The sequence below is a fragment of the Rhincodon typus genome, chromosome 37 (assembly GCF_021869965.1).
Source record: "Rhincodon typus isolate 14 chromosome 37, sRhiTyp1.1, whole genome shotgun sequence".
In the NCBI taxonomy this organism is placed as follows: Eukaryota; Metazoa; Chordata; class Chondrichthyes; order Orectolobiformes; family Rhincodontidae; genus Rhincodon; species Rhincodon typus.
The window spans coordinates 17638914-17654043 of record NC_063368.1 but is presented as its reverse complement, the minus strand read 5'-3'; the positions used below and the strand labels follow the sequence as shown (position 1 = coordinate 17654043).

General features: G+C 42.3%; 1 protein-coding gene across 1 annotated transcript in view; it reads left to right on the top strand.

Moving 5' to 3' along the window:
- Window positions 1-14811, top strand: part of prmt1 (protein arginine methyltransferase 1) — a 15288-nt gene extending 477 nt beyond the window's left edge. Inside the window, exons 2-10 of the mRNA XM_020533035.2 lie at window positions 3694-3807; window positions 4104-4259; window positions 5037-5100; window positions 6502-6644; window positions 7458-7545; window positions 8873-8988; window positions 9259-9409; window positions 11010-11131; window positions 11415-14811. Coding sequence (XP_020388624.1) covers window positions 3694-3807; window positions 4104-4259; window positions 5037-5100; window positions 6502-6644; window positions 7458-7545; window positions 8873-8988; window positions 9259-9409; window positions 11010-11131; window positions 11415-11498 — 1038 coding nt within the window. The 3' untranslated portion in view covers window positions 11499-14811. The remainder of the gene's footprint in view (window positions 1-3693; window positions 3808-4103; window positions 4260-5036; window positions 5101-6501; window positions 6645-7457; window positions 7546-8872; window positions 8989-9258; window positions 9410-11009; window positions 11132-11414) is intronic.
- The last annotated feature ends 319 nt before the right edge of the window (window positions 14812-15130 follow it).

Below are 15130 nucleotides of genomic sequence, written 5' to 3'. Positions count from 1 at the left end.
CCCCCCCCGCCAAAAAAAAAGCTTCATTCCCCACCAGCTCTGCTAGTCATTGTAGATATAGTGCACACACCCCCACCCCCCCCAAAACACACTCACCATCTCCATTATCCCTTCAATGTTCCACAATTTTCACTCCTTCCAACTGATTCCTCTTCTTTTTCTCTCTCTATCCACGTTTCTAATTGAAAGCAGTCCAGCTCACCTTTTCTGTTTCAGGGCAAATGAGGTAGCTGGTTGAGGGGGTGGGGAATATCCCTTTGTTTCCCCTCATGACGGTTCTCAGTCTGAATCTCTCCCCTATAGCTTGGAGCCAACTGTGCATAATTGTCTTGCACAGCAAAGCGTATCTTTTTTGACTTGTTTCACTTGAGCAAAAAGTTCTCTTTTACCACACCCCACTTTCCCTCCCCCTCTGCGTGTGATGGGGTATTGGCCTCGGTTGCCTTTGGAAGCTCTGGCCTTGGGTAACGTGTCGATTTTTATCTCCTCTAAGTTCTGTCACATTAGCTCCACTTTCGTGGTTTGTAGAGCTGGGACTTTTACGGTTTCTTTAAAACTGTGTCTTTAACTTGACTTATCAGACCTTCTATCCAAAACTATGTTTAGCCTCATCCTCCCTGTCAGAATTGTGTCTCAGGTTTGGATGACACAGTAACCTCAAGTTTCTCGTGATTTTTCTTGTTAAAGTTTACAAAGAGTCTTAATGCTGAATCCAAAATTTATCAATCTCACTGATTTTGATATGTAGTTAATGCATGCCCACAATTTTCGTGGTAAAGTTTATACAGGCTTAATACAGTTTCCTGAATTTATATTAATCATGATTTTAATATGAAGTTAATACATGTTCATGATTTTCTCTAAAATTTAGAGGCTTAATGCTGTATCCTGAATTTGTATTAATCTCACCGATTTGAATATATAGTTAATGTGTTACAAAAGGTGCAGTTTCATAGAGTCATACAGCACGGAAACAGAATGTTCTGTCCAACTTGTCTGCAATTGCCCAAACTAAACTAATCCCATTTGCCTGTGTTTGGTCCAAATCCCTCTAAACCTTTAATATTTATTTCGGTGATAAAACAGTGTGGAGCTGGAGGAACACAGCAGGCCAGGCAGCATCAGAGGAGCAGGAAACTTGGGGGGTGTGTGGGGAATGAAGGTTTTTTGTTTTTGGGGGGCTGAGCGCGGTAATAAATGTCAACTTTCGGGACCCTTCTTCCCGACCCGAAACGTCAACTTTCCTGTTCCTCTGATGCTGCCTGGCCTGCTGTGTTCCTCCAGCTCCACACTGTTATCTCTGACTGCAGCATCAGCAGTTCTTGCTATCTCCTATTTGTTTGTGTCTGTTTTAATGAGGTAATCCTGAAGGAATGCACCAGTCACTATTAATTTTCGGAATTGTTTCTGACCATAGCTCAGTTTAGATCTTTAGGAGCTGTTAATTTGTTAAATTATAAACAAAAAAGTCTGATTTATAAGGGGAGCATCTGAGTAGTGGGGTAGGCATTTTACATCTGTCATCTACCACTTCGTTAATGTAGTTTCACTGAATCACCTCTTCATACATCCAATTTGGTGCTGTTTCCTATCCTCATTAATTTACATCACCAAATCTTCAAGCATTCTCATTCTGATTTTTGGGGTTCTTTCATGTCTTCATCCTCCTTATAGAGTCATACAGCGTCAAACGACCCTTCGATCCTCTCGTCTGTGCTGCCCAGACGTCCCAATCTGACCTAGTCCCGTTTGCCAACATTTGGCCCGTATCCCTATTAAACCCTTCCTATTCATCTACCTATCCAGATGTCTTTTAAATTTTTTTGTAATTGTACCAGCCTCCAACACTTCCTCTGGCAGTTCTTTCCATACGTGCACCAACCTCTGAAAAACTTACCCCTGAGCTTATATCTGTAACCTTCTCCATTATTGCGCACTATTGTTTGCACTCATGTTCTTTCACTCTTGTGCATTGCTGACCCTTGACCAGACACAGCTGACAGCACAATGGCAGCTAGCTATGTCCTGTGTTCTGAAATAGTCTCCTTCCACACCCACCTCTCGAGTATGTGTCTTATGTCCTCCCTTGGCTTCTACTGTGTTTTTGTGAAGGCGCTAGATAAGTGCAGGGTAAAGCTAGGAGCTGTGAATGGCGAGAGTTCCAATTGATTGCTTCTTGACTTATATCTCTCATTTTGATGGCCCCTGCCCCAGACTGGAAATTTCTCCTCCCCTGTTTTGGGTGAAATCGGTTACTTAACATTTCTCTTTGGTCCCATATGTCACTTGGATTTTTCTTTGGAATTGGAAGCTTTTGAAGTTTTCCCATCAAGTGTGTGTGGGAAATCATGTCTCACTAACTTGATTCAGTTTTTTGAAGTAACAAAGAGGATTGAGAACAGAGTGGTGGACATTTTCTATATAAACTTCATGAAGGTGTTTGACAAGGTTCCTCATGGTAGACTAGTTAACAAGGTTAGAGCACATGGAATATAGGGAGAACTATCCATTTGGATACGGAACTGGCTTGAAAGTAGAAGACAGAGGGTGGTGGTGGAGGGTTGCTTTTCAGACTGGTGGCTGTTGACCAGTGGTGTGCCACAAGGATCAGTGCTGGATTCACTGCTTTTTGTCATTTATATAAACAGTTTGGATGTGAACGTAGGAGGTATGGTTAGTAAGTTTGCAGATGACATCAAAATTGGAGGTGTAGTGGACAGTGAAGAAGGTTACCTCAGCGTGCAATGGGATCTTGATCAGATGGGCCAATGGGCTGAGAAGTGGCTGATGGAGTTTAATTTAGATAAATGTGAGATGCTGCATTTTGGAAAGGCAAATCAGGGCAGGGCTTATACACTTAATGGTAAGGTCCTGGACAGTATTGCTGAACAAAGAGACCTTGGAGTGCAGGTTCATAGTTCCTTGAAAATGGAGTCTCAGGTAGATAGGATAGTGAATAAGGCGTTTGGTATGTTTGCCTTTATTGGTCAGTGTGTTGCGTATAGGTGTTGGGAGGTCATGTTGCAGCTGCATTTGACATTGGCTAGCCTACTTTTGGAATACTGAGAGAAGTTCTGGCCTCCCTATTATAGGAAGGATATTGTGAAATTTGAAAGGGTTCAGAAAAGATTTACAAGGATGTGCCAGGATTGAAGGGCTTGAGCTATAGGGACAAGCTGAATAGGCTGGGGCTATTTTCCCTGGCGCATCTTAAGTACGAGAGGTGACCTTATAAAGGCCTATAAAATCATGAGGGGCATGGATAGGGTGAATAGCTTTGGTCATTTCCCTGAGGTGGGGGAGTCCAAAACTAGGGGCCAAAGGTTTAAGGCGAGAGGGGAAAGATTTAAAAGGGACCTGAGGGGAAACATTTTCATGCAGAGGATGGTGCGTGTATGGAATGAGCTGCCAGAGGAAGTGGTGGAGGCTGGTATCATTACAATACTTAAAAGGCATCTGGATGGGTATATGAATTAGAAGGGGTTAGAGGGATATGGGCTAAATGCTGGCAAATGTGACCAGATTTATTTGGGATATCTGGTCAGCATGGATGAGTTGGACTGAAGGGTCTGTTTATGTGCTGTACAGCTTTGTGACTCAGTGTCATAAAGCAAGCTGCTTGCATCTAAGGGAGGAGACTGTGGTAAATGCACCTGTTGCCTAACCTATAACACTGTCCAATTTGACCTCCAGGTGTCTTCACTCCCTAGTGGTCCGGATGGCAGTGCACCAATCAAGGCTGATGCAGAGGACATGACCTCTAAGGATTATTACTTTGACTCCTATGCACACTTCGGAATTCACGAGGTGAGTGACAGGAAATGTAAGACTGTTCAGGTCTTGATGATGAAATTTCATTACACCTACTCTGTTTCACCGAGGTGTATTGTGATTTCACGCATTCTTGCTTGTTAAAACTGCTGCTACTGCAAAACATTGAGTTTCAATGTATTCAGTGCCCACCAAGGGACTTTGGTTCTTGGTTGTGGTTTTGTCAGGAAATCTCAGCCTGGTGCAGTACTTGGTCTGCAGCAGGACATATCTGCATCAGCTGCATTTGGCATTGGAGACTGCTTTAACTCCCCTTTCCTCTACTCCCACAGGAAATGTTGAAGGATGAGGTTCGCACTTTGACCTACAGAAACTCCATGTACCACAACAAGCATCTCTTCAAGGACAAGATTGTCCTAGACGTGGGAAGTGGAACTGGAATCCTTTGTATGTTTGCCGCCAAAGCTGGTGCCAAGAAAGTTATTGGGGTGAGCATTGTGGCACCACATCAATTGTCAGTGAGGCTCAGTTGATGGTAGTCTCCACCAATGGACTGTTATTCTGAAGTGGTCTGTTTTCTATATGTGAAATAATTTCCCTCTTGTCTCATTGCTGCTAATGCTACTTTGTTTGCCTTCCTATCCCAGTAGTTTCACTGCATAATGTAGTTTGATGCTTTGGATTGATTGAGACACCAGATGCTATGTTTGTTATTTTGTCATTATGAAGCTGAACCTGATTAACTGAAAAGGTTCGAATTACTTTGTACCAGATGGAGTGCCAGTAAAACTCAGTAATAGGTGGGGTCTAATAATTGGCCGGATCTTGACTAAAACACAGTTTGGATTATGGGAGGACATGACAGTTTTTATCTAACTGGTACTGGAGAATGGGCAGGAATAGAGTTAGGCAGGACTGCAGTGCCACCATAGTCTGAAGTGGTCTAGGCTCAGCCCAACATTGTGTTCAAGTAGTAGTGTGTGGTGACTGGTCGTGATGGATTATTGATCAAAGTCTGAAGCTCATTTTATTTGACTACACAAGTCTACCCTTCGCAACAGGAATCTACAGTTATCGGTGAGCAATGGGAATTCTAGTTTAATTAATTTATAGTGAAAAGTATGTGAAGAAGTAATGCGGAATTGTTTCTTTTGGCCATTTCCTAGTTTCGGTGAAAGCTTAAAATGTATGAAAGAAGAGGTTGATTTTTGTGGTGCAAAATGTTGGACTAATCTTTTCTTTTCTCTTTTTCTTTTGCAAATCAGATCGAGTGCTCCAACATCTCCGAATATGCTGAAAAGATCATTAAAGCCAATAATTTAGACCATGGTGAGGATCTGCAATGTTGTGCTTTGTGTTAGGCAGCCTTTATAGTCACGTTACAATTTTTTTTGTTCTTCTTTTCCTCCTTTTCGTTTGGAAGTGCTGATTTGTAGTGTCATATGGTCTTGCACATAGCAGCTTAGAATGTAGCTGTGAATGACTACCTAGTAGTTTGTATGACGATTGATCAACTGTTGCATCATGACTGGGCCCATCATTATTCTCAAATGGTGCCTTTACAAGCTGTCTGTTGCCAGAGTGTAGGTATGAACTATTGGGAAAAAGACTATATCCCTTTCTGCTTCTGCTTGGTTTGAATCAAGCAGTTGTTGCATTACCTGACTTCTAATATGGTGCCTCTCATATCTTGACTGCCTTAGAAGAATAGGATTGAATCCCAAGTGGACACTGGGCAGCGGGGGTGGAAAAAGCTGAAGAGGCACAATTGTATTTTTTTTTTAGGATGCCTTTAAAAGAAGGGGCTCTGAAACTTAAGTGGGTTTGGGAGAAGTTGGAATAGAGGGGTGGAAAGGTTGCCTTGAAGAAAGGGAAAGCTGCTTGTGTAAATGCTGGGGAGGGTGCGGAGGGTCAAGCTTAAAAAAGGATGTGGTCTGGGGTATGGGGTCTCAAAGGGGTGGTGTGCTCTACAAAAATGCAAGCTGCAGCCTGTGCCGAGGTCTAATGTGATCCAAGTGTTACAATACCCTGCCAAGTGAAACCGCTGCCCGTTAAAACTTCCAGGTTTGGACGGGGCTCAGCTAGAACAGAGGTGCAAATGTTGGAATGAGATCCGCCAATTAAATTGAAGTGTGAAAATGGACTTTATTTGCAATCCAGGGTCATAACAGTCTCTGAAAACACATCCTGTTCAACATCGAAACATGCTGTTTTAGAATCCTTTGACTGGCATGTACATGGTCTGTTTAGTGATAGTGGAACTGAAACCAACACCAGTCTATAATTCTTTTCTGAGCTTGTTTTTTGATAAATTTTGATCTGTTTCCAAGTATTGTTGCGAAGTGTTCTTTGTAACCAGCCCTAAATTAGAGGGAGGACACTAGTCTAGAACAGCTATGTATAATCAAAATGTTAACAGTAAGGCCTACCTGTCAGCTACTTATCAGTGTGACGCTGACTGGGGTTAGTATCCTGCCTGCGAAGTCCCTCCACACTCTTGCTGTCTAAACTGTGGAACTGCCAAGTGTGCTCCTTTGGAACCTAAAATAGTGGACTCTCCATTAGCCCCTTGCAAATGACTGTTGCTGTCATAAAGGATAGAAATTTATTGTTACTAGACTTTGTGGAAATGTAGTAAGTGTGTGTGGTCACCACAAAAACAGAACCATTTAATTACGTAAATTTATACAAAAAAAGACGAAGTTAAGACAAATACCATTCCGATTACAGTTATCACCATCATCAAGGGCAAGGTAGAGGAGGTGGAACTTCCCGTGGAGAAGGTGGACATAATCATCAGTGAATGGATGGGCTACTGCCTCTTTTATGAATCAATGCTGAACACAGTCATCTACGCAAGGGACAAATGGCTGGTATGTGCTGAGTGTATGTGGTTAAAGATGAAAGACTGAATGCTGGTTGCTTATTGAGTGCACTCTGCTCTGTCCAGTCAAAATGTTCCAGTGACGGCTCAGTGTAAATAAAAAGTGGCTATTGGCTGTTCCTGAAGTCATGATTGTGCTTCGATTTGCTTGAACCTTTAGGAGTCTGATTTCATTAGAAATTTTTTCTTTGAATTGTTTTGCGGGTGTAGGCCTTACTGGCAAGGCGACACCTTTTGCCTATCCCTAATTCAGTTTGAACTGAGGAGCTTGCTAGGCCATTCAGAAACTAGTTGAGAATCAACCACATCGTTGTGCACCTGGAGTCCCATGTAGACTCTGAGGTAAGGATGGCAGATTTCCTTCTTTGAAGGACAAGGGAGTGAAGCAGATGGGGGTTTTTACAGAAGCCTGTGATTGTAAAACTATTGTAATATTTCCTATTTATTAATTAACTTTTATTTCCTATTTATTAATTAACTTTAATTTCCTTTGTTTCGAGGGATATCGTCATTATTTGTGATTCACCTTTGGGGAATATCGAAACATTATTTGATGTGCGTATTTGTAAATTTATCCTCTTTGTTTGAGGCACTGTGTTCCTGTGTTAAAGTTGATCCAGTTACACACCTTACACAGGATAAGGCACTGGCTTCATTCTGGGCTTGGATATTTTTCCACCTTTAAAGCATGAATGTAGTAGTGTTTGCGTGTGTCCTCAGCAGTTTGGTTAAAGTCCACTGTTTTACTATGTATTGTTGCATTTATTCTTTGCTGATCTATTTGTACCTTTTTTTTAAACAGCATCCAGACGGCCTGATTTTCCCAGATCGAGCTGCCCTCTATGTCACAGCCATTGAAGACAGGCAGTACAAGGACTACAAGATACACTGTACGTTTGCATGTCTTCTAATGGTTCAGAAAAGATTTACAAAGATGTTGCCAGGGTTGGAGGGGTTGAGCTATAGGAAGAGGCTGAATGGGCTGGGGCTATTTTCCCTGGAGCGTCAGAGGCTGAGGGGTGACCTTGGAGAGATTTTATAAAGCCCTGAGAGGCATGGATAGAATGAACAGTCAAGGTCTTTTCCCTGGGATGGGGGACTCAAAAACTAGAGGGCATAGGTTTAGGGTGAGGGGAAAAGATGTAAAAAGAACTTGAAGGGCAAAATTTTTCAGAATGGTGTGTGTGGAATGAACTGCCAGAGGAAATGGTGGAGACAGTTATAACATTTAGAAGGCAACTGGATGGGAACATGAATAGGAAGGGTTTAGAGGGACATGGATCAAATCTTGGCAGATGGGACTAGATTAATTTAGGATATCTGGGCAGCATGGAGAAGTTGGACTGAAGGGTCTGTTTCTGTTCTGTACAGCTCTGACTGACTGTATTCTAATTTACACTTCAGTCATTCATCATATTGTCTCTTTAATTAGCTCAGACTCCTTTTGTTTCAAAATGCTTCAGTTAAACACCTTGAGACACTTTATTGCATTATAACGCGTTACACGAAATAAATTGTTAGTTAAAAGGTGGACTGATCTAATGACCAAAATGATTAATGGATTTCTTTTGGTTAGCTGCAGAGGATTCGTTTGTGCTGCAGGGAAAATTGGGAATGATGAGGCAAAGGTTTACCATTAGAAGCATGCCGTTTAAGAGTGATACAGGGTTGCACTTTATTTTACCCAGTAATGCTGGTCTGGAACTCCAACTATTCATTGCAAATAGCCAGAGTGATTTTGGCACATTTTTGTTTACTAAGACTATCGAGGGATTTGAAGCAAAGACGTGAAAATTGAGTTGAGGTTCGGGGAACCATGATTTTATTCAAGGGTGGAAAGGCCTGTGTGGCACGGAAGAGTGACAGCAAGAATTGAAGTTTGAATAGTAGGGCTATGTGTCGTTTCTGCATCAAACTGGCTTTGCTTGTGCAACAATCACAAAACATCGACCACTGTACCTTTTGACAATTTTGGTTACCTGCCTGTGTTACCAAGCTGGGTAGCAACCTGGGGCTGGGTTTCCGGTTTGCTTTGTAACCCGCTCAGGCCTGGCAGAGATCAACGTATTGAGCACCTGGCTGGAGTATGAATACTGAGGATAATAGGGATTGTTCTGCAACTATGTGGGAGGGCCTAAGCTGTGTGGAATCTTGCTGCTAATGGTAACTGCTTTGCAAGTTGATAAATGGTCCCTCTCTCGATCTCTTTACCCACAGGGTGGGAGAATGTGTATGGTTTCGACATGTCCTGTATCAAGGATGTGGCCATCAAAGAGCCACTAGTGGATGTAGTGGATCCCAAGCAGCTGGTGACCAATGCCTGCCTCATCAAGGTTAGCATGTGATTTTTGTTACTGTCAGCACCACCTCCTTTCAGCTGGGGCAATGGGGAGAGATTGGGTACAGTAAAACTTGAAACAATCCTGCTACTGTGGAAGGACAAGCTGCTTGATGGGCAGTGTTTGGAACTGTTGCTGTGTTAATTCCTTCTAGTGTAATGAATGATGACACTAGTCTAGCAGGAGTTTATCTGCAAGAATTTTTTGACCTAAAATGTGAGGTTCAGACCATGTGTAATGCAGTTGAATTATTGTACCTTTCAGGAAGTTGACATTTACACAGTGAAAGTTGACGATCTGTCATTCACATCGCCTTTCTGCCTACAAGTCATTCGCAACGACTACATCCATGCGCTGGTAGCATACTTCAACATCGAGTTCACCCGATGTCACAAGAGAACAGGATTCTCCACAGGTAGAGTCTGGACAGGGATTGCGAGCTGCTGGTCTTGTCATTGATGTGACTCATCAACCAAAAAGGCTGAGACTTAACCTGATGTTGGAAACCTAGCCTTGCATCCAGCACTGTTGACCTCTGTTTTAAAATTAATCTGTTTAATGTTCAAATCTCTTTATGGCATTCTCCCTTCCTAGTTTCTTGGCATCTGCTTACACTGTTCTCCCAATTCTGGTGTATTGTGCACCTCCAGTCTTCAGCAATAGCAGCCATGTTTTTAGCTCTGGTATCCCTTCCCTGATTTCCCTCCTTGTTTGAGTCTGCTATTAATCTAGTTACTGTCGTTCATTATAGAATCAGTCAGCACAGGACACCTTTTTGTCCATTTTATGTATTTATTTTCTGGAAGTAACTCTTCAATTGCCCAAGAATGCAGGTTTTTCCAGAACAAAGACAAGAAAATAAAGTTAAGTTACAGGGCAGCCATCATCTAATTAAGTGCTGGAGAGGTAGAATGGTCTGTGCGCTGCTGCTGATTCACATACTGGTGGAGAAAGTTTCATCCCATCTACTAAATGTGGTGGGAAGGTTTGAGTGTAATTGCATCAGCTTGTTTCCGTCGATGAGGTGATAAGTACACATTCCACTCAGGAGTTGCTGTAGGGCAAGCACTGGGGACAAGCTATGTTGTCTCTAAACTTTCCCACTGCTGGGCAGACCTCTGAGGTCCATGCCAGACAGTGGCTCCAGAACCAGAGGCCACTGTCTTCACGCGCATCAGTGTGTACAGACCCTCCAAGCAGCTACATGGCTGTGTAGTTTAGAGGGAACGCTAGGGGCAGGGATAGAAGAGCTCCAGTGCTGCTGTTGGTCTGGTCCTGACACCAGTGCAGCTGGTTGTACAGCCAGAGGCAGCTGTGAAATTGACTACTTGTATAAGGTAGTGTCAATAACTGTACGGCTGTGTGGGTGCTTAACTATTCAAATTTGAGGCATCCGTCTAAAGTAGGATATGTGAGGAACTGAGGCTTCTTGTTGCTGCCTGGTGTGGAGTGACCTTAGCATCCAGCCACGTTTTGGGAAACGGGGTCTGTGCTCTTCAGAAGGATAAGAGATTATTTCATTGTACCGGATAAAGTTTTACTGGGCTTTGTATGATAGATACAAGAAGAGTATTTCCCACGAGGGTTTTAGCACTGTGGGGTTGAATAAGCAGCTGAATAATAGAATTTACAATTATCCTAAATAATGGGATTGAAATGAGACACTTACTCACTCAAAGATGGTCAATCTCAGAATTCTCCATTCCAAGATAGCTACAAAGCTGGGTCAGAGTGCACATTCGGAACGTCATCGATAGGTTTCTGATATTGGAGACATCAAAGGACTTGTGGATAGTTCAGGAATGTGACCTGAAATAGAAGATCAGCATTTCATAAATTCCTCCCTCCCTGTTAGCTGCTAATCCTGTGTGTGCATTTGTCTCCTTTTTACCCTCTTCCCCGCTCCTTCCCTCCCCTCTGCCCCCCCCCAAAAAAAAACTAAAATAAAACACACACATACTTTATACTGATACTGGTGCTGATGGCATGACCCACCTTCGCTATTGAATTTCCAGCACCTGATGCTCCTTACACACACTGGAAGCAAACCGTTTTCTACATGGAGGACTACTTAACAGTCAAGCGAGGCGAGGAGATCTTCGGAACGGTCAGCATGAAGCCTAACACCAAGAACACTGTAAGTTTGGAAACTGCCTGCACATGCCCTTAGAAATGTGTGGCTGAGATTGCAGTTATACTAAGTTTTGAACTCTGCATGGTTCTAGCTTCCTGTAAGGAGGAATTGGAGGGAGGAGGAATGGGAAAGAGAGAAAATGTTAGCAGTGCTGATAGCAAAGCTGACCATTTGCTCTCCATCTAAAACCGGAGTATTATTGTCTGGGTTGTCAAGCACCTCAGGAATTTGGTACATCTCAATGGAAGGAGATGAACGAATGAATTTTTTTTTCTTCTTCTCTCAGCGGGACCTCGATTTCACCGTTGACATTGAATTCAAGGGACAACTGTGTGAGATGTCCGGATCCATTGACTACAAGATGCGCTAGAACCAGTTTCACTCCAACCCCAGCTCCTCCAGCTGTGTGCACCGTCCTCACCCCTCCATTCAGTCACCAGTGTGACCTCTGTAGTGTGCTATATATTAGATAACATTGTTTTCAGGATTTATAAAGTTAATTGGTTGTGCGACTGACTGCTCCTCTCCTTGATCACTTGAAGTAAGTTAGCATGGCATATGAGCTGGGAGCAGGGAGGAAGGCATCTAGAATAATTCTACTTATAACAGTTGCCACTTGTGCTATTATGGAACCATTCTTAAGCTGCTGTACTGATTTGTGTTTTTCTTCAAAGAGCAGAGATATTCTAATGTAAATCCCTGTTAATAATCCATATCTACCTTAGCAGGGAGGATTTAAGATCTGAATAACTTTTTTGTTTTGTGTATTCTTTTTAAAGAATGGTACTTTACATTTATGCTTGTTCCCTAATTTGGCAAATCATCCTGTAGTCAGCAATGTGATTCTAACCTGACTTTAAGTGCATCTTCTGCAGTTTTTTAAATTTAATTTTGGGACCTTGTTCTTGACTAGAATTCTTTTGTCGTGAGTGGAATGCATCTCTGTGGTGGAGATACTTAAAAACTGCTGTTACAGTATAACCCTTCAGAAAATGGGTTCAAGAATTGGCACAGAGATTGCAGACTTCACATCTAGTGAAGACATTTGGGTTGAGCACACTTTTGGGGTGATGGACTGGAGATTATTTTCAATCTTGATCATGATGTGGGAAGTTTAAGGTGAAGTGACTGTCCCCATTGTGCCCACTTTGCAACTCGTCCAAGACCCTATGGGTGCAGGTTTCCTGATCCCACTAATATGTAAATCCCAGCACCAAGTGTGTGCCTGAGTCATGCTTCTATGTTTAGGCTGAAACTACAGCTGGTGGTGATCAATCTGCTAGACACAGATGTTCTGGGTTACTGAATTGAGGTTCTGGTTAAACATTTTCAGGTTTTGTTTTGTAGAAATTGAACTCCCTGAAAGGGTCATTCTTTGGGGTTATCGTGTCTGTGGCATTTGAAGCTGGATGCTCATTGCTGAGTCCTTAATCTCAGCATGATTGATTTTCTGTATCTCCTACTGTTTACCTTTTTTGTCCTAAAATTAAGTCTTTTTATACTGTGATCGATCAATCTTTCCATCCATTAAATTGATAACATTTTGAAGTTTCAGTCCTCCCACCTTGAGTTGCAAAGAACTATACTCAATGTGTTAACTTTTTTGTTCTTTGAGCAGTTGCTGTGTAACCTTTAGTGGGAAGTACTCAGTGGCTTGAGTTTGCTGCTTCACCTCTATGTAGCTGCTGCTCATTTATCCTCTGCATGGGGCTCTATGTAAATGCTTCCATTGTGCATGTAGAGTCTCCAGGTCTGAACACCTGTGTCAAAGGTTTGTGACGGCCTGGTTTTCTTGCACACTGCAAGAATCCGTGTTACTGTGAAACTTGGCAGAGCCAAGTCATTAAAGCTCTGTAACCTTGCCGGTCCTGTTGAACAACTACCTTGCAAAGACACTCTAATTGTGAATGCGCTGTGCGGTAAGAAATTTTGGGAAGTTGTTCTGAAACTTGGGGACTTTTGAACCTGCTCTGAGAGGCTGCATGTAAACATCACTGACTAGTGATACCCACTGTGCCTGGTTTGCGATTGCCACTATCTGAATTTGTTCCTTTAAAATTTGAGCAGAAGTATTTGTGTTCTCCTGACTGAAGAAGAAAAGTATCTGAGGGCAGTAACTTGGTTGTCTTCTCACTGTTTCTCCCCCAGCCAATCTCAACACCACCTTCTGTTTGGAAGGTAATGGTTTTGTACCAGATGGGAATTTGAATAGACATTTGCACAGCTGCAGGCTGGTGTGGCTCTATACGTTACAATCCTGGTGCAATGGGAATCATTGTTTCATAAACACTATCTTAAACGGTTGTTGTTTGAGCAAACTCTGACCTCAGTGAAGCAACATTCAGGTTCAAAGAGGAGTGGTAACTTGTAAATCTTGTGCTGTGTGCGACCATCTTTTGGCTGAAAACACTAATCTTTTATTTTACTCCTTTGATTGGCTTGCACTGTTGCGATGCTAGATTATCCATTGTCTGACCATGCACTTGAAGCGCACACTTCCAGATATGTTATTTGTTTGAGAGTCTTGCCAGGGTAACAAACATCGCTGATAACTGATCCCTGTTTTGCTCTCCTGATCTTTTTTCTCTCTCTCTCTCTCTCTCTCTCTCTCTACACCCCTTCTATCCTTAGCAAGTTTTGTATCTAATTGAGATGCCTACCCCTCATCTTCATTGAGTTCCATACCAGTGTTGCTCAGTGTTATGTTAATTGGTGCATAGAACCATTACCCACTGAAAGACTGCCAATTACAAAATGCCATCTAATATATTGGGAAAGATATTGGTGGCACTGTGGTGTATATCTGCATTGTTAAAGTGTCTGAAATTGTGTCTACAGCTGTGGGAGGGATAGTAGTTATTTGACCTGATTATTTGGCTGCATTCTTCATTGCCTGTCTAGCCTGTTTGGTTAGGGTTGCTTATCAAGTCTGAAAACTAAAGACAAGGCTCTGCTTGGAATCTGAGTGCTGTCTCGCTATACCAGCTTTTTTGACGTGGAGATGGTGTTTCAGTTGAGGACAGTACAATATTCAAGGGCTGTGACTAAGCTTTGATCTGACTGAACAGCATTTCTGCTCTGGCAGAAATGTTTTAACTTTTCTTACACGTGCTTTCCCTCAAATTTTAATGTGCCCCTCTCATCCTAACTGAGTCTTGAATTGGGACTGTATTGGCCTGCAGCTGCTGACATTTGCTGACTGGCTTCTTTTTTCTGTTACTGAGCCAAGGCCAGCGGGGCCTGGTTGGTTGCTGCAATCACTGTCCTACCTGCAGTTCCTTCCAAGACGAGGATCATCCCATCTCCTGACTGCTGTTCAGCAGCATAGCCGTTGCACCAGTGATGCTCACCTTCATGTTGCACTGGTAGACTCTGAACAACGTTTTGCTGATGTGCTTTAGGTTTTCTTCGGGCTTCAGGAGGGAGAGCCTGGTTTTTTGTTGTTTTTTTTTTTTGCACCCCCTTATTATTAAAGGGACAGTTATATTTCTGAAGCTTTGTTACAGCCCTGACTTATACCTAAAATTGATCTTTTTAAAAAGAGTATTAGTGTACATTGAGACTGCCATGTTGGTCTTCTAAAGCCCTAAGTACTGACTGGCAAACATTGTGACTGTGTAGTAAATTATGCTTTGTTTTTTTTATATATGGTGACATTCATTGAGAATAAAAGTTTGTCTTTATGCTGTCTTGTGCAAGTCTCTTCAATTGATCTTGTCACTTTTTGGTTACTATTTACAGGTGAATAGCTCAAGGTTTCCCCAGTTCTGATAATATCCTAATGCATATTGCTACATGTGATTAAAAACAAGACCTGGAAAAGCTTACTGTTGAGCAGTTACTATTTTAGGACTGACCCTTTGCCAAAACAACATTTTGACAAAAGATCTACGACTATAAAATTAACATCTGTTCTTTCTGCATAAGCTGTGCAAGCAGTACATTTTTGTCAGATTTGCAGTGTCTGTGATAAACAAAATTTTAGGTCTGGTACCATCTACA